At 36.3% G+C, this 24,888-nt stretch overlaps 3 protein-coding genes, 1 non-coding gene and 1 pseudogene across 4 annotated transcripts; 3 read left to right on the top strand and 2 right to left on the bottom strand.

Annotated features, from left to right (window-relative positions):
* The first annotated feature begins 4,137 nt into the window (after positions 1-4,137).
* LOC142546093 (uncharacterized) lies at positions 4,138-11,214 on the top strand. The gene is made up of 7 exons (XM_075653600.1): positions 4,138-4,401; positions 4,634-4,766; positions 5,729-5,832; positions 7,092-7,263; positions 7,376-7,516; positions 7,636-7,861; positions 7,961-11,214. The coding sequence occupies exons 1-7, from the start codon at positions 4,334-4,336 to the stop codon at positions 11,074-11,076; spliced, it is 3,960 nt and encodes a 1,319-aa protein (XP_075509715.1). The 5' UTR covers positions 4,138-4,333; the 3' UTR covers positions 11,077-11,214.
* A 1,045-nt stretch (positions 11,215-12,259) lies between these two features.
* Positions 12,260-12,331, bottom strand: TRNAP-UGG (transfer RNA proline (anticodon UGG)). Its single transcript has one exon. It is a non-coding gene; the product is annotated as a tRNA-Pro (tRNA).
* Positions 12,332-16,988: 4,657 nt separating this feature from the next.
* LOC142546094 (large ribosomal subunit protein eL31-like) lies at positions 16,989-18,648 on the top strand (annotated as a pseudogene).
* A 449-nt stretch (positions 18,649-19,097) lies between these two features.
* Positions 19,098-22,644, bottom strand: LOC142546095 (asparagine--tRNA ligase, cytoplasmic 1-like). Its single transcript, XM_075653601.1, has 6 exons — positions 22,035-22,644; positions 20,517-21,125; positions 19,983-20,236; positions 19,767-19,896; positions 19,605-19,663; positions 19,098-19,474 (listed from the first exon to the last, which is right to left on the bottom strand). Exons 1-6 carry the CDS (start codon positions 22,509-22,511, stop codon positions 19,291-19,293), a joined length of 1,713 nt encoding a protein of 570 aa, XP_075509716.1. The 5' UTR covers positions 22,512-22,644; the 3' UTR covers positions 19,098-19,290.
* Positions 22,645-22,842: 198 nt separating this feature from the next.
* On the top strand, positions 22,843-24,693 carry LOC142546096 (small ribosomal subunit protein eS30z/eS30y/eS30x). Its single transcript, XM_075653602.1, has 3 exons — positions 22,843-22,975; positions 23,076-23,213; positions 24,413-24,693. Exons 1-3 carry the CDS (start codon positions 22,972-22,974, stop codon positions 24,457-24,459), a joined length of 189 nt encoding a protein of 62 aa, XP_075509717.1. The 5' UTR covers positions 22,843-22,971; the 3' UTR covers positions 24,460-24,693.
* The last annotated feature ends 195 nt before the right edge of the window (positions 24,694-24,888 follow it).

The following is a 24,888-nucleotide window of genomic DNA, read 5'->3' on the forward strand; positions in this document are numbered from 1 at the left end:
GACAACTCAGCTTTGGTTTGTCGGTCCATCTCACAAATTTTACTTTTCAAGTTGTTCGCAACGTCATATAATAATTTTGACATGAATTTGAATATATAAGTGTAATGCCCGAGATTTTGATTCTGTTAATATGAGATTATTGATTATGAATTGATATAATTATAGACGGGCTATTACGAGATCAGATTGGCCAAAACATATGAAGGGTGCAATTTTTAGACAGAACTATTGGCGCCCGAGCGGTAGAAAATAACCGCCCGAGCGCCAATGTTCAACAGGAGCATATTTTGGGCAGAAAGTCTGGCGCCCGAGCGGCAATCTTTAACCGCCCGAGCGCCAGTGTTTAACAAAGATATGTATCGGGCAGAAGGCTCCGCGCCCGAGCGGTAACTTGCGACCGCCCGAGCGCCAGTGTTTAACAAAGATATGTATCGGGCAGAAGGCTCCGCGCCCGAGCGGTAACTTGCGACCGCCCGAGCGCCGACTGAAAATCATAAAGAATGATGACACGTATCATTAACATGCAGCTGATATATATATACGTATCACGCCTTCAGAATTTGGCAAGAAAACCGAGAAAAGGGTCAGGGGAAAGTGATAGAAAATCCTTACGCCTTTTGTGAGAAATTCGTCCGTCCGATTTTAAATCTGACTTTAGTACTGTGTTCCTATCGACGTAGGCTACAACTGGACGTAAGTTTTACTACGTTTTGATATGTTTTGAAATTATGATGTTGTCAGAATTGAATGGAATTCATATATGATGTTCTTGACATGTTAGACATCATAGAATCGAAGTCAGATTAAGAAACGGACTGATTATGTAATTGTTATGAATTTTGGAGTCGATTTGACTGAGATTCGATATCAGATTTGTATTATCATTGAAATTATGAGTTATACCGGTATTGATTATGAGTTCTGATATTATTTCTGAGATGTTGGGATTTACGGGGTTATCGAGACTGTATTGTTATGTCGTCGAAACCTCAGTAGATTGATATTGACCAGATTTACGATTGACTGAGATTGTATTGTTATACTATATGTCGATTGACATTGATCAGATAGTATGTTGATTTGAGTATTGATCAGAACATGTTCTGAATTGAGTTACATATTGATATTGTGTCTGTTCGGTATTGTTATTACCAGATTGAGAATGGACAGAGTTGAATTCAGGACTTCGTCTTCGTCAGACCAAGAAGATAAAGGTATAAGTCAATGTGGTATTGGGACATCGACTCAAATAGGATGTACTTGAGTTTCCCTAAATCACATACTTTACTTTATTGCATTGATATTTGCATTGATTTGATTGATATACTTGTTCTCTTGAATTATAGATAGCAGGTATTAGACGAGTAATCTTGTGACAAAAGTGCCTGATAGTGGTGGGATCGCCACGGGCACATTGCACTATGTCACTAGATGGTGTAGAAATCTTGGGACAGATGTGCCTGATAGTGGCGGGATCGCCACGGGCACATTGCACGATGTCACAAGATAGGATAGTGGCGATAGAGCCACAGTCCATGACGGATAGGTCAGGACACCGGATGTTGGTTATATCAAGTAATAGGATTGGAATTCTTCTATTACGGAATTCGATATAGGAACACCATATTTGGTTATATCGAGTAATAGGAACATAGTTCCTTCTATTACGGAATCCGATATAGGAATACCACATTTGAAAATCGGGATCCCTAGACTAGGATTGAGTCTAGTCTTAAATGTGACGTCATGAGTCTAATTGACAGTTATATTGATTCATGTTGATTATGTTCCTGAATATGGTACATATTGATTTATGTTCCTGATGATGGTATATGTTTAGAATATGATGTATTCTTGATATGGATTTATAATCTGATTTGAATACATGTTAGACATATTTGTTATATTGTTTTGATGATTGCATGTATACATGATTTATACTGGGATTATATTCTCACCGGAGTTATCCGGCTGTTGTCTTGTTTGTATGTGTACATGACAACAGGTGTGACATGATCAGGGTCCAGGAGATGAGGAGAGATCGTGATAGAGTGGAGACTTCGGACTTTGATGTATATAGAGTTTTGACACTTGATATTTAGTTGTTGAACTTTAGTCTTTACTGAGTTGTAGACGGTACATGACTTGTACTTTATTTTATACTGAGTTGTATATTAGTTTGATTTCACTACATTCCGCATCAAAAAGGAAAAAATTTTATGACCCTAATTACTTAATTAGTAAATTGATCCTGATGACGATTAAGAATTGATTAGCGTCCGGGTCCCCACAATAAGCTTGATTTACCTTAGGATTTATTTTTAAAAAAACAAAACCACCATTTCCATTAGCCTGTTACAAAATCGAGCTTTACAGCAGATAGATTAAACAAAGTCATGTCACGAACCGACAATCCAAATCTAATAATCTATCCCAAAGTTCAATGCTTGCTTGGCTAAAAAATGTGCAACTTGATTGGCCTCAATAGAATAATGATGTATGGTTGCTCCATCCACCTGGTTGAAAAGCTTCCTGATATCATTAATAAGAGTCACATCTTGAGAAAGCCGTGAGTCTCGACAATTAACTGGAGATCAAGGAGAGCCGACGAGCTACAGAGAGTCAGCCCCTCACGCATGGCAAAAGATTCAGCAATGCGTGCCATAAATATACCCAGGAGACAAAATGACCACTCCCCAAACTCAGTAGGAGTGTCGTCCTTGGTGATCATGTTCGGAGATGAGGGAGGGTGTCCAGGGAGACAATTTTGGCCGCAAGAAAGGAAAGCACTAGCCTTTTTTAATCCAAGTTGTTCAGGACCTCACGAGCCAGCTCTTATAGCTTAAAATTATTTTTTTTAAAAATAATTTTATATTGTGATGATATAAAGTAAAATATCATGTATTAGAAGTTGCGCTTGCGCCCGTGTCCTTTTAAATCTGAGCTCAATGTTAACTCGATATTGTAAAATTTTAAGAAATCGACTTGTTTACATATTCTTGAATAATCATAATAACCATAATCATGATGTTTTCCTATGATATTATGTCTGAAAATAATTGTAAATTTGCGATACTTTTCTAGTTTTTGAAAAATTAGATTTAAATTTCAATTTGTTAAAAGCTAGAGGTGATCAGAGAAAAAAAAACTAAAAATAAAAAGAAGTGGATTGGGTAGAAAAGTTTATTTGGGTTTCTTTCCATGAAACCATAGGGTAACGACGAGGATGCATGGACATATTTTAACTTTCCTTGCGTCTCTCATTATTATTTTTTGCAACTTTTACCAAGTATCACGCGTCATTCTAGAATATATTATAATTTTTTATTATATTATAAGTTGCATAAACGTTAACGGTCAATTCATGGGCCACGCACCTTCCTAATACAACCGTCAACCGGTATGACAATTTATGGTAACTTTAATAATAGATATTTAATGGCCATATTTAAATAAATTAGGCTCTTTCTTACATCTCCGCCTTTTTTTAATAATTATTAAACAAAAGCATTATTCAATTTTCATATTTTGGAAAATATATATCTCGTCATTTTAAATAATAAAAAAGTGTCATGATCAAAATCAAATGCTTACCATTATACTAAAAATTGTAGTTGTTAGCATTGATTTCTATGTGTGCGATGACAACACTAAATATGTATCAATATATCAGAATTACATCCATATAGTTAAGCTCAAACTATGAGTTATGAAAGACATTACACGAAGAGACATTTCTTGATATGAAACGTATTTCTTGTCGAGTAAAAAACCTTATAAATATCAAACGGGGTTGGACATTTATAAAATAGTGATTTGCCTGTTTTTATATTTTATAATAAATCACATATTTGGATAAATTATCCTATAAATAATTGTACATCATATATCAAGTATATTTACAAATATGAATACCTGATTTACATCATAAAAAAGTACTTCCCGATATAGGATTATCAATAAAATATTTGGGACATAATAATTTATTTAAAATGGGAATTTTAATAATATAATAATATATTATATGGGATTCTTTATACCTGTATAATATGAATATGTGGAACTAAGCATAAAATAACGTTGACAAAGTAATATTAAAAGTCAACCTAATTACAGGTTTCCCCATGTAAACCTATAATTTTCCATTGTTTATAATTTCTCCCCCTAAGACAAGGTGGAATTGAATACCGGCCTAAATTGATTCTTCGATCCATCTCATCTTTTTATTTTACCCGAATAATTTTCAATTCTTTCAGGAAGTTGGATTTCGGAAATCCCATTTTTGGTGGTGATCATTTGAGTAATTGCATTTATTGGAGAATCTATTCACAAGATGAAGAAATCGAAGTTTCTGCAGAGTTCAAAGGATATGCTTTCCAGGAGCTTCAACCCGGCCAAATGGTAATTACTGTCCGTAATTTTGTATTCATGTTCAGCCATATTGTGGGCAAATTTTGTTTTTCAATTTTATAGTTTGCTTTGTTTTGAATTGTTTGATTGGCTTGCTGTCAGATGTTCTTTTGAGTTGATTGATTATTGAATAACTATATTTTTTGTTGTTGTTTATTGTTAGACATTTATCCTGTGTTTTTGAGTTTGTTGAATTTGAGTGCGATGAATTGATTTATTGCAGCAAGACATCGATGAGGCTGGCGGGATCAAGGCTGAAGCTATTGAGGAACAAGAAAGAAATTCAAGTGAAACAGATGAAAAGGGAAATAGCACAGTTGCTTGAGTCTGGTCAGGATCGGACGGCCCGAATTCGAGTACATCATATGGCTCCTTTTTATTTTATTTTATCAAGATTCGTATTTTATGAAATTTCGTGTCTTCTGTTCCCTTTTTTGTTGTTTCTTGTGACTGTTAAATGTCAGTTGCTGATTATAAGATGGTTCCGTGTCTTGATTTGCAATGCAAAATACATGTTGCAGTATATGAAGCCCTTGAACAAATGTATTCTCTTAAACTTTGTTATGCCAGTCTAAATACAATTAATGTAAAGTCTTTGTTGCTTGGTTTCGGTTACAATAGTTGGATTTAGATATAAAGATTGGTACAACCGTACAAGAGATGTGAACGTAGAAACATGTCTAGAACTCAGGCATTATTAAGGGGACATATCACGTGTTATAGTAGAAAGCTATTGTTCAAATGCTCCAAAATGATTTTCCAATATTTTGGATTGTAAAATATTCTGACATCTCTATTTTTGAGAAATAGTGTGGATTATCATAGAAAAATTATACTCCCTCTTCGTTTGAGGTTTGTCTTTGAGCCAAATTTTAGAAGTGAAAATTTTGGGCATCATCTTAAATTGGTGCTGGTCGCGCGTTAGTTATAATCCATGTTTATTTTAAGAGTAATTTTGAAAGCACTTTTGTCATTTAAGAAATGGAAAATAAACGATAGATGACCCAGAACATGTGCTAGTCCATCAGGAGATCTGTATGATACGATTTTTATGTTATTACGTGTGGTGGAATTTTCAAATGCCAAGAATTCTTGAACTTTAATTTGCATCTTCAATGAAAATTAAAATATATTATAAGCATACTAGATAGGCTGTCTAATTTATGATATCTGTCTGCATGTCTGAAGGAAATTTTTTGCTTTTTTTAAACACCAATTTGAGGACATTGATTTTCTTTTCTGCTTTGATCATCGTCTAATATTGGAATATTCACCCTACATAAGGTATTACACTCACGTCTATCTTATTAAATGTCAGGTCGAACATGTCATCAGGGAAGAGAAGATGATGGCTGCATATGATCTCCTCGAGATTTACTGTGAACTTATTGTTTCACGTTTGCCCATAATTGAATCGCAAAAGTATGTATATATTGTCTGACAGAATGCTCAATGAATAACTATGTTGCTAATATTTCATAATTTAGTTTGTTTAAAAATTATCCAAATTATCTCTTGAAGAACTTACTCTATATTAATGAAAATTATCTCTTGAAGAACTTACTCTATACTAATGAGCTCATGCATCACGACAATGACAGTAAAGAAGTGTATAGGAGACAGGTGTTTGGCTATTTTTTAAGTAGACTGCTAGATGTTTTCCTATTTAACAAATTTGGAAAAGGAACACTTCTGTGATCTGAGCCAATTATTTTATTTTACAAAAGACGTTATTCTTCATCCAATCATTACACTCTGCACATCATGATGAGACCTTGTTTTGGGCAAAAAAATAAATTTCAGAAGACAAGGAATCCTTGTGGCCGTACTATACATGCATTAATTTACCCAATAAAATGTAACTGACATATGGATCTTATCTATCACCGACCGCAATTTGGAAAAGACTCTTTTCCGAGTTTCCAAATTTTATTAATGATTTTGTGTTGACTCAAGGTTCATATTTTAGTGTTGTCGCATCTTGCTTACCTGAATGTGAAGTATTTAATGACACTTGGAATATAAAACATTCCCTTATCCATTTGTTGGCTGGTTCTTTAGGTCTTATTATTGTATTTTCTATAAGTTTTTAATTAGAGCACAGGCCTCCATTTGTGTGATTTTTTGAATTAGGATCATATGCATGTTACAAGGGCTATTATTTGATAGTTTAGCCTAATGGGTTCACTTTCTGTTGAGCACATCACGAAATTGAAGGATTTGACCCTTGTACTTTTTCCCATAATATGGGTGCATTTTTGTTCATTTTTCAAATTTATTATTCATGGTTTCTTCATGTTATGGTTCAGTTAACATATTGCCTTATCTATAATTTTTTTATTACTACGTTTTATGCCATAAGAAGGATGGTCATTTGAGTGTCTCGTAAACAAAAGTTCTAGCCCTCCCTCTATGCTTCTCAGAAAAGTTTGCAATCCTCTACCTGTCTTTCCTTCTGAAGTTATGATTCTACACTCTTGTCAACTACTGGTGTTTTTTCGGTTTGTAGATTGAGCCATTTTATAACTAGACAGTAAGGGCTGTCCTACGGCATTCTTTATGCATGCATAGTGGTGTGCAATCTCTCTCACAGTTATGATAAGTTATCTGTGCTTATTTCAGTTAGCGTGTAACATAAAATAATTTCTCCATTATTTTAAGGCTTCATATTTTTTATGTAGAAATATCCCCATCGACCTGAAAGAAGCAATTGCAAGTGTAGTTTTTGCATCACCAAGATGTGGAGATGTACCTGAACTTCTAGACATCAGGAAGCATTTCAATGCAAAATACGGGAAAGATTTCACAACTACAGCTATAGAATTACGTCCAGAATGTGGTGTCGGCCGCATGGTATGTTCTGGTATTTAGTTCTCGAAGTTCACACGTGAGGAAATAATAATTGGGCTCTAGTCAGAACCCTAAAATTTTGAATTATCATTTGAATCTGATTTTATATTTTCAGTTAGTTGAGAAGTTATCGGCAGTGGCACCAGATGGACAGGCCAAAATTAAAATTCTTAGTGCTATTGCAGAGGAACATAATGTCAATTGGGATCCTAAATCATTTGATGAGAAAGATCCAGTGCCGCCAACTGACTTGCTGGTAGATTCAGTTGCTTTGGGGCATTCCACATATAATTTGATTTACATTATTATATCCTAGAGGTAGAGAATATTTTATATCATTTTCTGATATCTGGGTCAATTTGTTCAATTAATCAGAGTGGACCAAGTACATATGGGAAGGCGAGTGCTCTGTATGCTGAAGCACCTAGCGCTGGAGATCCAGATATCCAAACTCCCCCTCCCTCTAGTGACAACAAGATACATAGTACGACATTTAACGTCTCCCAGCAGGATCCCAAAACTTCAGTGGGAACAGAAAATATCTCTTCTGCCCAAAATTATGGGATCAGCCTAACGTCCCAACCAGAAACAAGGCCCCCTGGTACAATCTACATAACTGAAGTGAATGAACAACTTACTCTAACATGGCTTGTTTTTTTGCTTCTCTTTCGTGTCATAACTATTTGTTTTGCGATTTTAGGTGACAAGAAGACGCAATGGTTTCAAGATGAAAACTATGCGTCCTCCTTGGATAGACAGAGGTGGAATATGGAATTCAAAGATGCTACTGCTGCAGCACAGGCAGCTGCTGAATCTGCCAAACGGGCTAGTGTGGCAGCTAGAGCTGCTGCAGAACTTTCGAACCGTGATAGAATTATGAGGCAAAATTCCTCTTCAGAGGGCCATGTTTCAAGAAATGAAGGTCGTGAAAACTATGAAACGTCAAAATTGGCAAGTAAAACATTCCCTGAAGATTCTGCGAGCAAGCCCTTTTTTGAAGAAGCTGAGCCACAAAGGGAGCAAATTGATAGGGGTAGACCTTATAATGAGAAGACTTCTGGTAGTTTCAAGGACAGTCTTAGGAATACAAAGGAATATGCTCAATCAACTTCTTTAAAATCTAAAGCTTCAAAAGATAATGATACAAAGGATCATGATGTCCTAGCTGCAGGTGTGCATTCTCAAAAGAAATCTTTAAAGGTATCTAGAGGTGAAATGAGCATGAAGAAACAGTCTTTCACGTATGAAGCTGAGAACACTAATGATTGGGCAGAGAAATCTGAGAATTTTAGAGAAGAAATGATTGGGAAACAATCCAGCGTCAACTTTTCTAGATCTGGTTCTAGCATTTCTGATGATGTAAATATTTTTGCGGACTCCGATGACCGAAAGTTTGGGCATGTTGCTGGTGAGGATTCTTTTGTGGATATTGGTATGAAGAAACAGTCTATCAAGTATGATTCTGAGGATACTAATGACTGGCCAGAGAAATCCAAGCATTTTATGGAAGAAAGGAATGTGAAACTGCCTAGTGTCAACTCTTCTCGTGCCCATTCTATCATTTCTGATGGTGAGAACATTTTTATGAACTCCAAGGACCAAACTTTTGGGCATGAGGTTGATGAGGATCCTTTTGCGGGTATTAGTGAGGGAAGCATTCCTGGAGAAGCTTCCCAGATAAGCACCCACGAGACTGCTGCCGTAGTTTTTGACAAGTCTGATTCAGAGAGTGATGGTGGGTATGATTTTGGCACTACATATGATGAGCAAGAGTCTGTATTTAATTTTCCATCGAAATTACCTGAGAACTCCTCGGTTAATTCTGATTTTTGGAGCCCTATATCTGGCTCAACCAAATTCTTGGAGCCCAACACTCCATCGCTGTTTTCCATTAGAAAGAACTCATCGCCTGATCTTTCTGAAAATTTAGTAGCTAAAGATGGTTCAGAAATGGATGATGATGTGGCTGTGAAATTTGACTATTCCGATGGACCAAGTTCTGAAAGTGATGACGGCATGAATACGATAGGATACACATTGAAGCAAGGCTCGAGAAATATTTCAAGTGCACAAAATAGTAGCAGTCACCCAGTTAGATCAGAAATTCAAGATAAAAGCAGAGAATCACTAGGGTCACCGTTAAGCGAAAAGGAATATTCAGGATTTGGCAGAAAACAATCTTCGCTTTCATCTGATAATGAATTGAAGTTCGAGGAAATTTTCAAGGGAAGCGACCAAGGAAAAAATGCTTCTCCAGGAAAGTTAAGCTTTAGGAAATCCTCTGCTGGTAAGAAAGAGGAATATTCAGTATTTGGCAGAAGACAGTCGTCCCTGTTGTCTGGTGATGAATTGATGTCTGAGGAAATTCTGGAGAAAAGTAGCCAAGGAAAAAATAATCCTCCAAGAAAGTTAAGTTTTCGGAAATCCTCTTCTGGCAAGCCAGCCTCAAGATCCGCCGAGTCTCAGATTGAATCCGTTGAATATGGAAATGAATCTAATTCAGATAGCGGAGAGGGGCTAAAATTTGGAAAACTCACTGGTGGTTTTCGGCATAAGGGCTATAACCAGCCCTCTTATTTGAAGAATGGGTTGGGTGGGCAATCATTGTTGGAGAAAGAAACAGAGGATGCTGCCACCTCAAATGTAAGATCCATTTCTCCTTCTGCCGTTGAGAGCCCCAGGATAAACAAAATGTTTGGTTATAAAAAGAGGACAAAAATACCGGTTCTCTCCTCTGGTTCAGATAGTGATAGTTCTGAGGAGGAAGAATATATACAAAAGAAACCTGGTCAAAGGCAAGGACGAGTTACTCCTAATGCTGCAGAAGAAGTTAATAAAAAATCGAGTTTTGGAGCTTCTCACACAAATTATGTTTCTTCTAATAATGATTTAGATGACGATGCTCCAGAGGAGTCCCTTGCTAGAAAAAATCATCTGCGAAGCGGGATTTCTCGACGAACAAAAGCCCCTTCATCCAGTGCCAAACCAAATTCTTTTCCCATTGCTAGTTGGAATGAATCTGAAACTCCTGATTCTGATGCTACTGGGCACAGACAATCCAGAGTGTCTGACACTTCTGAAAACCAACAAGAATCTGAGTCTTGGAGGAAGAACTCTAAAAAATTGGAAAATTATGAGCCACCCACCTCAGCAAATGTACCTTATAAGCAAGCTAAATCAAATTTCTGGGCACCTCCTGAGCAGCCCATCTCAGCAAAAGCAGCTCATGGCACATTGCATGTGTCCAAAACGAGACTCAAGTCTGAAGCGCTTGATGGTGATTCTAGCAATGACAGAAAACCTGTCAAAACACAGCTTAAGAAGTCTGAAATGCTTGATTCTGATGAAGAGGATGAAAAAAGTTCTACAAGAATCAACACTCCTGAGACACCGCGAGAATTGGAATCTGAAAGGAAGAGCTCTATGAAGTGGGAAAATGCCGAACATCCCACCTCTACGAAAGTGGCTTCTAAGCCTCCTAAATCAAGTGTGTTCTCACCTCCTAAGCAGCACAGAGTGGTTTCTAAGCCTAGTAATCCAAGTTTTTTGGGGACACCAGAGCAACCTAACTCTGCGAAACCAACTACCTTGACAACACCTGAGCCTAGAACCTCTCACAAATCATCTGCATCAGAAAAACCATCAAGTCCCCAGACAAAGGCAGAGACTTCAGTTAGAAATGAAAATCCGAAGACAACAACTTTGAACAAGACTAATTCAAATAAAAGTGATGGCGCTCAAAAAGCTAGCCATGTTCATCCAAAGCTCCCTGATTATGATAGCTTTGTACAAGCTTTTCGGAAGAATCGTCCTTGAATTGCTAGAGTATGGAATTTTTTAATCACATGGGATTCTTCTTGTACTCACAGCTTAAATGGTGGTTCTGTTTGTTGACAGTTTAAAGTCGACGATTACAGATTTATACGCATATGATACCGGTGAGTGATATCACATGGAGAGTGTTTATTCTTTCTTTCTGTATCATCATGTAAATTTGATTTTTTCAAATTCAGCAGTTTTTATGCTGTAAGGTTTTGTAATTTCTTACTATGCTGGAGTCCGTTTGATTCATTGGGAGTATACAAAAAAGAATAATTTGTTCGAGCATTTTGTAGACGTTAATTGGAGCTTTTTTTTTTTTTGAGAGTGAACTGAACAACTTGATTGGTGCTACACTCGGTATGCATATAAAAAAAAGCGTAGCATATATGTTTATTTTTATAAAAACATTAAAATACAGCAAAATTTATATTATGTTTATAAAAATGCAATATAAAAAATATTTAACAAATACATTTGGATTGGAAAAATGGAATTACTTGCAGACTAAGATGTTACTCCTCTTCTCGTGAGACTCTCCTACGAAAAAAGTGCCTAGTAAGTGTGAAATTTTGAGCATTTGTTGAAAAATGCAATTACTTGTGGTTGGTCATAATAGATAGATAGCTTTCGTCTTTTTGTGTTTATTTCTAAAGTAATAAAGGTGTAATTTCACACCCTCTTGTTTGAGTGTGAAATAATATGATAACATAATATCCGAGTCAATTTACGAACTCAAAGGTTATCGATGATATTTTGCATCTTAAGAAAAAGAAAAGATATTTGCTATTCTAGCTTTTTTTGAAAAACAAAAATATTTTTTTTTATGATTTTCGAAAATTCTCTCATTTTCGGAAACATAAACAAATATGTGAATATTACTTTCAAATTCTTTAAACAAAATTATATTACTTTCATTGTTTTCATTCTCTCACACAAACATGTTTTTAGTTTAAATTTACACAATTCCTAACATAGGATTCTATTTTACTCCAAAAAATAATTCTATTATACCATATTCTAATGCAAATTACTGTGTGTTTAGAAACAAGAGTTGGGTCGGGTCATCTACAACCCAAAAGTCCATTTTAATGCATTTTCTTGTAGGTGACCAAAGCATAGAGATCTGGACGCCTACCTGCTAAAAACAGAACTTATTCACAAAGAAAATTAGGAAAAAGGGGCGTTCCGAGAATCGAACTCGGGACCTCTCGCACCCAAAGCGAGAATCATACCACTAGACCAAACGCCCTGTGTTCCGTTTTATATTTATATTTCTATAAATATTACTCCGAAAAACAAAAATCCACGGAAAATCCCGAAGCTACGTTTCACAGTATAAGACGAAGAAGAATCCAACCACCACAGGAGAAAATAAAGAGAAACAGACTGAATTCACCTACCAGATTTGGAGAAACCGACACGGCGTCGCTTCTTTTGGTCGGAAATTGGATCGGAGGAAGAGTGGTGCTTCGTTCCCATATTTGGAGATTAGGGCTTGCCCGTGGAGCGGGAAATGGGAGAGGCGGGAAATTAATAAGAAGAGCAGCGTGTCTAAGAAAGAATTTGTATACAAGGTTTTAAATAAACTTAATCATTTGCTTTGATAATTTATATAATCAATGGTAGCTTTACGTGTGAGAAATCTGAAGAACTTCTAGTTATTATGATAGCAGCTATCGGCATATAATTAATGGCCTAGGAGTTTTGGTTATCCCTTTTAGTTATTACAAGGTTGTTTATTTATTACTTTTATGTGTAGTGTCGAACAAAGAAGAAGTGGATTCCTCGGACAGTTTCCAAATCGAGCCAGTTGACCTGAACCATTTCTTTGAAGAAGATGGTAGAATATATGGTTTCCAGGGTCTGGAAGGTATTATGTTGGAATTAATTTTGGTTATTCATTTATTTTTTCTAAATTCAATCTTAAAGTTCATAGTTTTAGTTTTGTTTATTTTCACTATGCATAAGACCCTTCATTCCTCTTTCTACTGTCTATGTTTGTTTGTTCTTTATCGATTTTTTTTTATGGTTGTGGCATTTTCGGCGACGGACGTACATATTTAGCATGATAACTCTTTATTACTTTATGGACTTGGATTTAAAGATGAGAGCCTTTTCTCTTAGTATCCATTTAGTGTATAAGAAAATAAATTAGATGGTCTTATTGTATTAAAATGAATTTTACTTCTCTGTGCTTTCACTAAATCTATATTGTTGTTCACATAAAGATGAATCACAAGATCATCTATATTTTAGCTCAAGGACATGTTATTTGGTTTAATGAATTTTTAAACCATGTCGAGCCATGCAATTTAGAAGCACGTCTGGGCCATGCCAATATATTATCCACGGGCATTGTTTCAGTTGGCCCTTTCTTAGCAAAAGTAATTGCTGATGATAGGATTGCAGAGTTGGATAAACTTAACTTAACATTCTTTGATGTATTGTTATTTACATCTTATATAAAAAGGCTTTGTTTGGCCGTCGAGAATCAGGTACTTGGTCTCTATGATTTTTAATCCAATTGGGTCCTTTTGGATGTTTAATTTAATTTTTGTGTCTTTTATTATGCAGATCAGTGTTTGGATTAGTAGTGTATCCTTTCATTCATATGCAGATATTTCTTTTGACAGCTCATCAGATGTAAGTATTTACGTACTAATGGTAAAACTTAATGAATTGGTAGATACTCTCTAGATGAGCAACTGTTTGCTGTGCACTAATCTATTCTGTCTTGGTTTCATTGCTTCCCTGACGGTCGACGACATGCTAAATTTCCTTTTGAATTTTCCCCTTAAATCTTAGAAATTCGTGGTTTAAATTTGAATTTCTTACATGCTAACACTATAATGATGTGCACATAAGAGTTCATAAAATCAAGCTCTTAATAATATGTGAGTTCCAGACGATAACTTCCAAATGATTTGTGACAAGGAAATATAATGTTTTAGATATCAGGCATTTTCAGTCGCATGTTCCCTCATGAGATTCTATTGACCACTTCTGTTGACAGGGAGGCAAGGGAATAACAGATTTAAAGTCATCTCTTCAGGTATATTGACAGCACATGTTTGAGAATTCCTGATCTTCTCTATGAAACTCATGTATATAACTCAAATATGTACTTTGTTCATGACAGAATATATTTGCTGAGAACCTCTTTGAGAAGAAAGATGACTTCCTTCAAACATTTTCGTCTGAATACAATTATGTAAAGTATGTAGAATCCTTTCCTCTGTGGAATTTCATGCATGCTGCTGCTTATTAATTGTTATATTCTAATTTTGTATCTCCTACTTTTCATGCATTTAGAAATATTGTCTCAGGTGCAGAAGTATTGCAAAACAATGCTTCTAATAGCGGCAAAGGTAGCTCCTAATGTCATCTGAAAGAAGAGCATGGTAATGTTGAGGTGAATATTTTTGTTTGTTGATCCTTATCATGTCAGTCAATGCAATAATAAAATGTGTAACTCTGGATTTCATTCTGCCTAAAATAAAATGTTCTCTCCAATGATTCCCTTGGTGATTCCTATGTTACTGCGCCATAATATTGTGTACCTGCGTATATTTGTGATGTAGTTCCAATCCTAAACGTTTTGAATATTGCTGCTTGATGAGGATTTATTTGAGCTGCAAACTCCATTCATCGACCATGAATGTCAAATTTTGTAGCAGTTTGCAAGTGGCTTGCCTTTATGCTTATATAATTTATTTGGGGCGAAAGGGTTAATTTAATTACTATCACCTTTTCCTTCAGCATCTGGTGGTTTGAGGATTGGTAATAGACATGTTGCAGTACTTGCTTTTGAATTGATTGTGTAGTACTCTTATGATAGCTGTTGGGAACGTTTGTAGATTATTGTTCTATTTCGGTACTTCCATCTCAGTTGCAGAAAAGGGTTACCACCATGGTCTATGCAATTAATGATTAGGTTTTTAAAAACAAAATCTACAAAAAGAAAATCTCTAGCAAATGCTTATAAATGTCATCAAATCATCCTTCCTCTACAAGGACTTCTTTTTTTACAATATTAGATGAAATATTTTGATTATTAGGCAGCTTTATTCCACCTGAAAAGAGTTTTTTTTAACTGCAAAGAATTTTTTTCCTGCTCTTATAACTTATTGGACTTGATCTATGGTACCAATCTTTCAAGAGAACACTTTCTCCACTCCTTCAGCTTCTAATTACGAAACTATGGTTCGGCTTGAGAGTTCTCTATATTTACTGAGAGAGAAACAGCATCTTTTTATGTATGGATCTATCTATTATGTTTCAGGATATGAGTTTCTCTCTTGATTTTATTGTTTTTGTTTCACTATTTTAGGTTTACCGGGTTGACGGTACTACAGTGGGGCCTCTTTATTGCCGATTAGTGCCGCTTGTTCTTGTTGATGGTGACTGTCTTATCTGTTTTATTTTATGAAAAATAAAATTGAGTTACTTTTGGTATAAAGTACTGATTGCTGGACTCTGAAGTATGTTTATTATTGTGCTGCTGACACAGGTAGCAATCCTATTGATGTTACTGATCCAAGTTGGCAAATATATGTTCAAGTGGGAAAGGCTCAACAAGATAGTTGCAACACATTGCTTGGCTTTGCAGCTGTTTATCGTTTTCACCGATACCCTACTGGCATGAGGCTACGTCTTGGTCAGGTTTGATTTTGTCTGTGTTTTTATATTTTTCAGACATAGCTTTTGTGTGTTTTAATAATAGACAATTGGTGAATTCACCATCATAGACTGGTAAATAGGATGTGAATTTGTTGTTGGCAGATATTAATTGTACCTTCCTACCAACGAAAGGGCTATGGTCGTACTCTTCTCAAAGTGCTCAACAATGTTGCAATATCAGAAAATGCTTCCTTATGACCTAACTGTTGAAGAACAAGTGGATTCCCTTCAACACGTGAGAACCTGCATTGATGTGCAACACCTGCTTGATTTTGAGCCGATCCATAAATCACTCGATCCGCTTGTTCCAGTGTTGAAGCACAAAAACTTGTCAAAGAACAACCAGCCAATTCGATGTGGACCTTCATAGAGTATCATTGAATCTGTCCGAGAAAGTTTGAAAATTAACAAACGACAGTTTCTTCAGTGCTGGGAGATTCTCATCTACCTTAGCTTAAATCCCATAGATAAGTACATGGAGAATTACACGACCTTTGTTTCAAATCGTGTGAAAGCTGATGTGATTGGGAAAGAACTCGAGGGCTCAGGTAAGCGGTTAATTGATATCCCAACAGAGTTTGATCAGGAAATGTCGTTTGCTATGTTTAAATCGGAGGGTGGCGATGGGACGAGGATCGAGAAGGATGAGAACGAGGGAAATTTAGATGAGCAAATAAGGCAACTAGTGGATATTAGGATGAAAGAGATCAAATTGGTTGCAGAGAAAGTGTCTTCGTGAAGCCTAGAGTTCAACGTCGTATTTTGTGGAAACTTGAATTAAGAAAATGGTTGTTGCTTTAGAACAACAACCAGAATTTGTCGAGACCAAAAAAGTGATATTAAGAATTATATCAAGTCTAGAAATATTTTTAAGTACGACCATATTAAAATTTAGTTAGGGAAAATCAAATATTTGGTATATATATTGGTTTATGTACACTTTTTGTTTTTTATATTATTAGTTCATTTGTTTCAAAAAAAAATATTATTTGTTCATTTTTAATCATGTATCTTTTATAGACAATCTTAATTTTTTTTTTATGGTATATGCTAAAATGACATCGGTGATATGTTAATTTTATGTTAGAATTATTATATCAGGGTCACATCAAAAAAAATATTAAACAAAGATAGGGTTAAAACTAAAATTTTGAAAATATCAATACTTAAAATCGTAAAACGACAAATATAAATATTAAAATTTTAAATTTCTAATTTAGTTATTATCTTTGCGACTAAAAGACATTGATAGCTCTGATAAACAATAAAACGACATGTTATGCTACTAGGGTTTCAAGTTCCCCTCTCAAATTGTTCTTATAGTTGAGTTCCGCCCGCCTCCGCACAACCCCTTCCAGGTTCGCCTCCCTGCCCCTCTCTCTATTTTTTGAGATCGAAAATTATCTAGATTGATTTCTAATTTGAAGTTTCGTGTCTTCTTCGCTGAGTTGTTGCAAATGCAGGTGTAGTTGTAGGATTGAGAGAAAATGGTTGAGAAAACGAAGGGAAGAAAGGATGAAGTGGTGACGCGGGAGTATACCATTAACCTCCACAAGAGGTTACATGGCTGGTATGTTTCTTAGGAATCATCGCTTTCTTGAATTTTTGCACTGCTGGGCGTATGTGCGAAGTTTTTTAGCTTATCTGGTTTGCTTTCCTGAATATATTTTTTGATATTTCTCTGTGGCTCACTAGTGTTTTGTAAATTGAGTGGATGAGTAGAGTTGATATGTGGGCTTTTGCTGAAGAGGAGGTGCAAACTATGAGGTATGTTTCTGGAAGAACAAAACATGAATCAAAGGGTAAGCAAAATGGATCACCGATAGAAGAAAGTTGAAAGTTTTACCTAAGACATGAAACTAGGGAGAACAGAACTCGTGCTTATTGGAAACTCGCTATATGGATTTTGTTTATATAGGCTAGAATGGCTTGCTTTCCTGAGACGCCTGTCGCCTGATGTAAAAAAATATGGAACTGTATGTGTTGAGAAATGTGTCTGGAAAACTTAGCGTCTATGTAAGTACATATAATATGAAAATGCACTTCATAATGTGATTGTGGTGTACTTTCGCGTTGGGAGGTAACATTCGAGCCTTGTGTTGCACTCAATACATATTCTCTAAAATGTCTTCTTTAAAATGTCTCAATACATATTCTCTATTTGCCTTAACATTCGAGCCTTGTGTTGCACTCTCTTCTAATGTGAGTTCAATCGAGAAACTTCTTAGATTACCATGGCTACCATATTTTTATCGTTTTATTCATGTTTATAACATATCTGTCTCCACTGATTGTTGGCTTCATGCATCAGTTCTTATCTTTCAATGTTTTTATGTTTACAGTTCCATGCCTATAATTAATACTGGTTTTTATTATATTCTTTTCCATTACAATGCAATTCTTTCTTCGTGGATATTAATTAGCACCTTTAAGAAGAAGGCTCCCAATGCCATCAAAGAGATCAGAAAATTTGCACGGAAAGCCATATGGGTACCACAGATGTGAGAGTGGATGTGAAGCTTAACAAGCAAATTTGGAGCAGGGGTATTCGAAGTGTCCCAAGGAGGGTCAGAGTTCGAATTGCTCGCAAGAGGAATGATGACGAGGATGCCAAAGAAGAGCTGTACTCCCTCGTTACTGTTGCAGAAATCCCTGCTGAAGGATTGAAGGGCTTGGGTACCAAGGTTATTGAAGAGGAAGAGACTAGATTACCGATTGCAGTATCAATCTTTTGTTGACTCCTTAGACAAGTATTAATCGTGATTTTCCTTCACGGTGAAGTTAGTGATTAAACTAAGTTATTTTTTTGTGCAATTGGGGATATTTAATAAGTAAATTAGTTGAGTTGGTCGGTCACATACGAAACAATCGTGATTTATGTGTATATATACTTCTTTGAAAGAGCAATTGCGCTAGAAATTCGAGGCATCAAATTATATGTTGTGATAGCATATTTTTAATCATAATATAATTTCCAAGAATCATCATACTCGAGTTCTGCTTTTTAGTTAAATATAGAAACGGTAGCAAAATTGTCCTATTGTTTTTTTATTCGCCAATCGATCTGATTCCGATTAATGTTTAAAATTTATTTGCTAATTTAAGAAGGCATATTAGAATGGCAGTTGCTCATTGTTTTTCCCCTTGTTTTCTTTAAGACGATCAGATTTGGTAATCTGTTCAAATATCTAACAATAATTTCAGCTGTTTTGTCCCTGTTTCATCATGTTCAATTAAAATAGATGTTCTAGATTATCAGCAACACTGCATCCAAGGTCAAATATAAAACTCTCAAACCTGTGTCTGATCGATGGGAGAACTTAATTGAAAGCATGTGAATAAGTACCAAAATAATTAATAAACAATATGATACTAAGATTGCAAACAAGCCTTCAAGCAAATGGGTTTTTTCATGACATTCAAAACAGATTCTTATCATGGTTACTATACTAAACGACTTTGTCGTATTTTCTCAAGACATAAAATAAATATAAAATCCAACGGACTCACAAGTGACCGTGTGTAAATTCAGAGATCTGCTCTCCCAGGGTATCTTGGGAATGGAATGACATCTCTAATGTTTTCCATACCGGTAGCAAAAAGAATCATTCGTTCAAAGCCTAGGCCGAAACCACTATGCTTCACTGTACCATAGCGGCGTAGGTCAAGATACCACTCATATGGTTCTAAAGGTAGACCCAATTCCAATATCCTGAGGCAAAGAAATCATTTATATCCATATAAGTGATCTAAGAAGAATATAAAAGGTTTAACTTGTGATCTGGCTTTATAAAGAGAAGCAATTGGAAAATCAAATACAGCAATGAAGCAGCTTCTACTACCTATCCCTGAGAACTTCATAATTCTCCTCTCTTTGGCTTCCACCAACAAGTTCTCCAACCTGATGAACACAATAATCCATTAAAGTATAAACTTATGATGTGCTTGTAGAAATTACGATTCAGATTGCTAAATGAAGAACAGATAATTGAAAAAGAACCCACCTTGGGTACTAGCACATCCATAGCAGCAACAGTTTTATTGTCTTCATTGACCTTCATATAGAAAGCTTTAATAGCTTTGGGGTAGTTATAGACAATAACAGGGGCTTTGAATTTCTCTTCTGTCAAGTATCTGCGGGGGGGTCATCAAATGGAGTAGAATTCAGTTCCTTAAACTACAAGCTACGTGGAGAGAAGAAACAATGAACTGGTACTTACCTTTCATGTTCAGATGCCAAATCAATACCCCATTCTACTTTATTCTCGAATTTCCGAACTTTAGCAGCTTCCTCAAGAATGGCAACTGCTTCTGTGTAAGTTATTCTATGGAATTTGGATTTCGCAACCATTTCAAGCCGTTGGATGGCAGTTTTGTCAATAAACTTGGTCATGAATTCCATATCATCATAGCAGTTGTCAAGTAACCACTGACAGAGAAATCTCACATATGCCTCTGCACAGTTCATATCGTCCTAAAAAAGCGTATCATCAATGTCAACTCCCATGCCAGTACACAACTTAAACCGTAAAAAGATAAAATAAAATCCAATTACAGGAGAACAAAGCTTCACAAATCTTCAAGTCTGATGTATAGGATTACAATATATAATATACATCAAGATTTAGGCAGTTCGTCAACAAGACTACCTTCAGTGCAGTTTCAATTTAAAGAGCAGAGGATATGTTGCACATTAAGATGAAGTATCTTTTTACTCAAACGCAAGCTTGATAAAGCATTTACAGGTGGCATACCTCTATATTTGCAAATGCTATTTCAGGTTCCACCATCCAAAACTCAGCAAGATGTCTTGATGTGTGAGAGTTTTCCGCTCGAAATGTAGGCCCAAAGGTATATACGCTACTGAGGGCACACGCATATGTTTCAACCTGCAGTTGCCCAGATACAGTCAAGAATGCTTGCCGGGCAAAAAAATCCTCTGAATAATCGATTTTTCCATCCTTCTTTGGAATGCCACTGCTAACCCTACATCTCTCAGCCAGATTTAACCTTTCATTTAGCTTTGAGAGATGCTCTTTCGCCTTAGTGAGCTCAGCGACAGCAGCACTAATTTTCTCCTTGCTTGCTTTAGCAGATTTTAGCTGCACGATAACTTCTCCTTTCTCCTTGACATCAAGTTCAGCAGCTGCCACACCAGTTTCTGAAGGCGGAGGGTTCTCTTTCAGCTCTTTCTCTAATTTCTCTGCTTCGCAGATTATTGTTGTGACTTGAAACATCTCCCCAGCACCCTCACAATCGCTGGTCGTAATAATGGGAGTATGAACATAAAGGAAACCATGTTTCTGAAAGAATGTGTGGGTAGCATATGCCAGAGCATTGCGAATTCTGGCAACTGCAGAAATCTAGAAAACCAAGAGAGTATAACAATTCAAGTGAGAAAATATCAGTAGAGTAGATCATATTAAGGTATGGAATGTTTAGCATAAAAATTATGTTATTTGTGCAAGTAAAAAGAGGGATGTAACAACTAACAAGGTGTACTGATCCAGGAGTCCAATTTCTGGTGCCACCCACATCGTTCAACATTAATACTTCTCAAACAGCAATCATAAAAATAACGTAACAGAAGCAATTTAGATGTGCCTTGAATAGATAATTTTTTACAGGCATCATCTATTGAGTCAAAGCATGAGCACTGTCTTTACTACTTTGATACAAATAACTAACAGGAAGACTGAAAAGCTATATGCGTGATGCAACATTTGACCCACTCCAGTAAGTTTGACTGATTTTTTCTTTGTCAAGTCCTACATGACCAAAATCATTTTGATCATCTGAACAGTGATGGAAAATGAAAAAGCAAGACAACTCCCATCTGTAAGCATAATTTAAATTTAAAAATAATGGGAAACTCCAACAAATGAGCATCCGAATGAAAGTGACAACACCAAGTACTATAGCAAGATTAAAGACATTTAGGCAGTCAAATAAAATGTACATAAAATATCCACGCCTTTCCCAAAATATTTTTTCAGAAAACATCTAGCCTTTCATTTCCTAATTCAAAAACAATAAAGCCCGATGCTGCAAAATCTAGCTGGAGATTCTCTATCACCCAACAACAAAACACGAAGAAATACAACAGCAATGACAGAAATTAATTGACCGGGAGAACTTAAAAAACCACATGCATATAATCCAATTTCCAAAAAGATTATTTATTTACAAAACTCTTTAGCAATCACATAACTACGGCCAATCTAACAAATGCGTGCCCAAGTTTGATGAGTTTAAAAGGCGTAAGGTCATACAGTGTTAGTCCTGGGGCGAAGGTGCATAACATCCCTGAGAAATTCGAGCGTCAGTTTAGTCTTTGGCAACGGATACTTCCCCGCATCTACGGTACCCACATCGAAAACCTTCTTCACCTTAAGCTCGATCTTCTGCTTCACACCTTCGGGCGGAAGATGGAGCTCACCTTCCACATGTATGCAGGTTCCCGTGGAAACGACGTCGCTTAGCTTGTAAACGTCGGCCTCCACAATCACCTGCAAATTCCCAGGGCAGGACCCATCATTCACCTCCAGAAAGGCGAAGGCGCCCTTCCCCTGCTCCCGGCCCGTTTTCACCCATCCCCCGATTCGGACCCTCTGTCCGGCCAGTGCGGCACCCATATCGGGCCTATTCAAGATTGAACGGATCAACACACGTTGGGAGAATTCAGCCTCCATCACGCCGGCATCGCTGATGTCGAGCTTGTCCAGCGGCGGCGGCGCAGATGCGTACATTTCCGTTTTCTCTTCGGTTTTGACTGGTGGAGAAGTAGAAGGGAAACTCCTTTAAGCGCAGTAAACCCTAATTGGAGCAATTTATATGGTGAATCGGGTACGGGTCGTTTGATTCCCATTTACAAGGAATCAGCGGAGAATCTTTCTTAAAAAAATTTAATGGAGAATCTCGTCAATTGGACAATATCCGACGTATGCTAATTTTTATTTTAATTAAATATTATAGATGATTTGATGGGCCGACCAATTATTTTAAAGTTTTTGGCCCACTGGTCTATGATGCAAGTAATTAGGAAGTTCATTTTAGTTGCCCATTTTTAAACACTCCAGTGTCCAACTCGTTTAAAATCCTCACAGTTAAAACCCTAACCCCCGGAATCCATCCACATCTTCCGTTTAAGCACCATTTCGGCGGCAGAAAGAACCCCAGAGGCATCACGACGTTGTAGAATACGTCATCATGGGTATGTTTTCAAAAAGTTTTTTAATCTGTTCTCCCTATAAATTATTGATTAATCTGAATAATTTTCGGTTGATTTTTGTTTCTTTTGTGAAAAATTGCAGGTAAGGTACACGGGTCACTAGCGCGTGCGGGAAAGGTGAGAGGACAGACGCCGAAGGTGGCGAAGCAGGACAAGAAGAAGAAGCCCCGCGGCCGTGCTCACAAACGCATGCAATACAACCGCCGTTTTGTCACAGCCGGTAACCTAATTTTCCCCCGTTTGTGGATTTTTCTATTTTGTTTCCGTACGACTTAGTTTAGCTTGCTGCAAAAACTAAACAAAGCAATTTTTTCCATATTTTATCGTTGATTCCATTTTCTTTTGTTTATCTTGCTAGAAAATATGTTGTTGAGGCTGTTTATAATTAAAGTAAGACAGTTTGACCTTGTGGAAAGTAAATTATAGGTGAAAGTTCATTTTCACTACTATCAGTGATTATGAGTTTTAGTTTTCTAACTACTGATACCATAATCAATTTTAATCCTAGCGTGACAATTTTTTAATTTCTCTGGAAATTTTTCCGAGTTGGGATCATATCAAAGTTCAAAATTAGAATTCCAATTAACAAGAGAACATACGAAGTTTCCGGCTTTTGTAGGCAAAATTTGTCCGTTTATGTTCTTTTCACAAAAAATTGATTGATTGCTGGCTAGGCGGTCGCCTCGACCATAGTTGTCAATAGCCCCGGTAGCCCTCGCTATAGCGAATAGCATGGCGAAGCGACACCACATCGCTACAGACCGCTACGCGCCATGGACTTTGCAATAGCGCTCGCTATCCTCGCTATTGGCACTATAGCGACAATTGCGATAGCTGAAATAGCGGCGCTATTTCAAAGCGAAGCTACATGATCATTTTTTTCTGTTTTTTTCCCCTAAATTTTGGCTTTTTTGGCATGTGCTTGCTTAGTTTTTTGCTGAAAATTATATTTTTCTGTGTTTCTTGTTTTATTTTTGTGTCTTCTATGATTTTTCAATGAAAAAACTTAAAATAATTTCAGGTTTTAGTATTTTACAATTAAAGTTGATGGAATATTATTCTGGAAATTAAGATTTTTAAATTGATGTTACTATGTGCTATATATTAAAATTTATATACTTGTGACGCTTTACTTTCAAATAACATTCGCTACGCTATGCGCTATAGCCACGGGCAACCTTTGCACTACGGGGCGCTATGCGCGATTGACAACTATGGCCTCGACAGCCATTTAGAACACTGATTGCTGTAGAAGAATATGACCATAATCATGTTGTGGGATGACTAGATAATAGATGGAAATGCAATTTTTGGTTATAGCTCGTTAGGTTCGTTTGTCATGGATAAAATTTGATGCTTTATCAATGATAGTAGTTGTTAAGTTGAATTTGTTGTTCGTTTTTCTTTAACTGTTTGCAGTTGTTGGATTTGGTAAGAAGAGAGGACCAAACTCATCAGAGAAGTAAGAAAGAGGCCATAGTTGTGTGGTTGCCATGGCTGAACCAGATTTTGGAACTGGATTGATTGTCCTTTCTCACGCCATAGTTTTGTTAAGCACCGGGATTCAACTGGTGTGCCATTTCTATTTTGCTTCTTACTTTGTTGAAACTGAACATCCTTATTACTCAATTAAGTACACTATTATTCCCAACTGTGAGTGGTGGTGATGATTCTTTAATGGAGCATTTGTTTTGATTTTATTTATATGTTGGTAAATTCAAGTGTTGTGAATGTCTGATTATCAAGAAAATTTCATCATATAGATGTGAACCTCTTGTTACTGAAATTTTTGAAAGTGTCCGTGCATTTGTGCCATAGTATTTCATTCATTTGCATGTTGTCGAAATACATTGAATGAAGCCAATGATAACAGTTTGATCAATAGTCTGACATGC

This window comes from Primulina tabacum, chromosome 5 (assembly GCF_025594145.1).
Source record: "Primulina tabacum isolate GXHZ01 chromosome 5, ASM2559414v2, whole genome shotgun sequence".
Lineage (NCBI taxonomy): Eukaryota > Viridiplantae > Streptophyta > Magnoliopsida > Lamiales > Gesneriaceae > Primulina > Primulina tabacum.

Excerpts from the sequence above, each read along its gene's own strand:
- LOC142546093 (XM_075653600.1), top strand. The coding sequence starts at position 4,334 with ATGAAGAAATCGAAGTTTCTGCAGAGTTCAAAGGATATGCTTTCCAGG. Across the intron at positions 5,833-7,091 it reads CCCATAATTGAATCGCAAAA|AAATATCCCCATCGACCTGA; the intron begins GTATGTATATAT and ends TTTTTTATGTAG. Across the intron at positions 7,862-7,960 it reads ACCAGAAACAAGGCCCCCTG|GTGACAAGAAGACGCAATGG; the intron begins GTACAATCTACA and ends TTGCGATTTTAG.
- LOC142546095 (XM_075653601.1), bottom strand. The coding sequence starts at position 22,511 with ATGTACGCATCTGCGCCGCCGCCGCTGGACAAGCTCGACATCAGCGAT. Across the intron at positions 20,237-20,516 it reads TAGCATTTGCAAATATAGAG|GACGATATGAACTGTGCAGA; the intron begins GTATGCCACCTG and ends ACGCTTTTTTAG. Across the intron at positions 19,897-19,982 it reads TTGGCATCTGAACATGAAAG|ATACTTGACAGAAGAGAAAT; the intron begins GTAAGTACCAGT and ends ACCCCCCCGCAG.
- LOC142546096 (XM_075653602.1), top strand. Across the intron at positions 23,214-24,412 it reads CCGCCGTTTTGTCACAGCCG|TTGTTGGATTTGGTAAGAAG; the intron begins GTAACCTAATTT and ends AACTGTTTGCAG.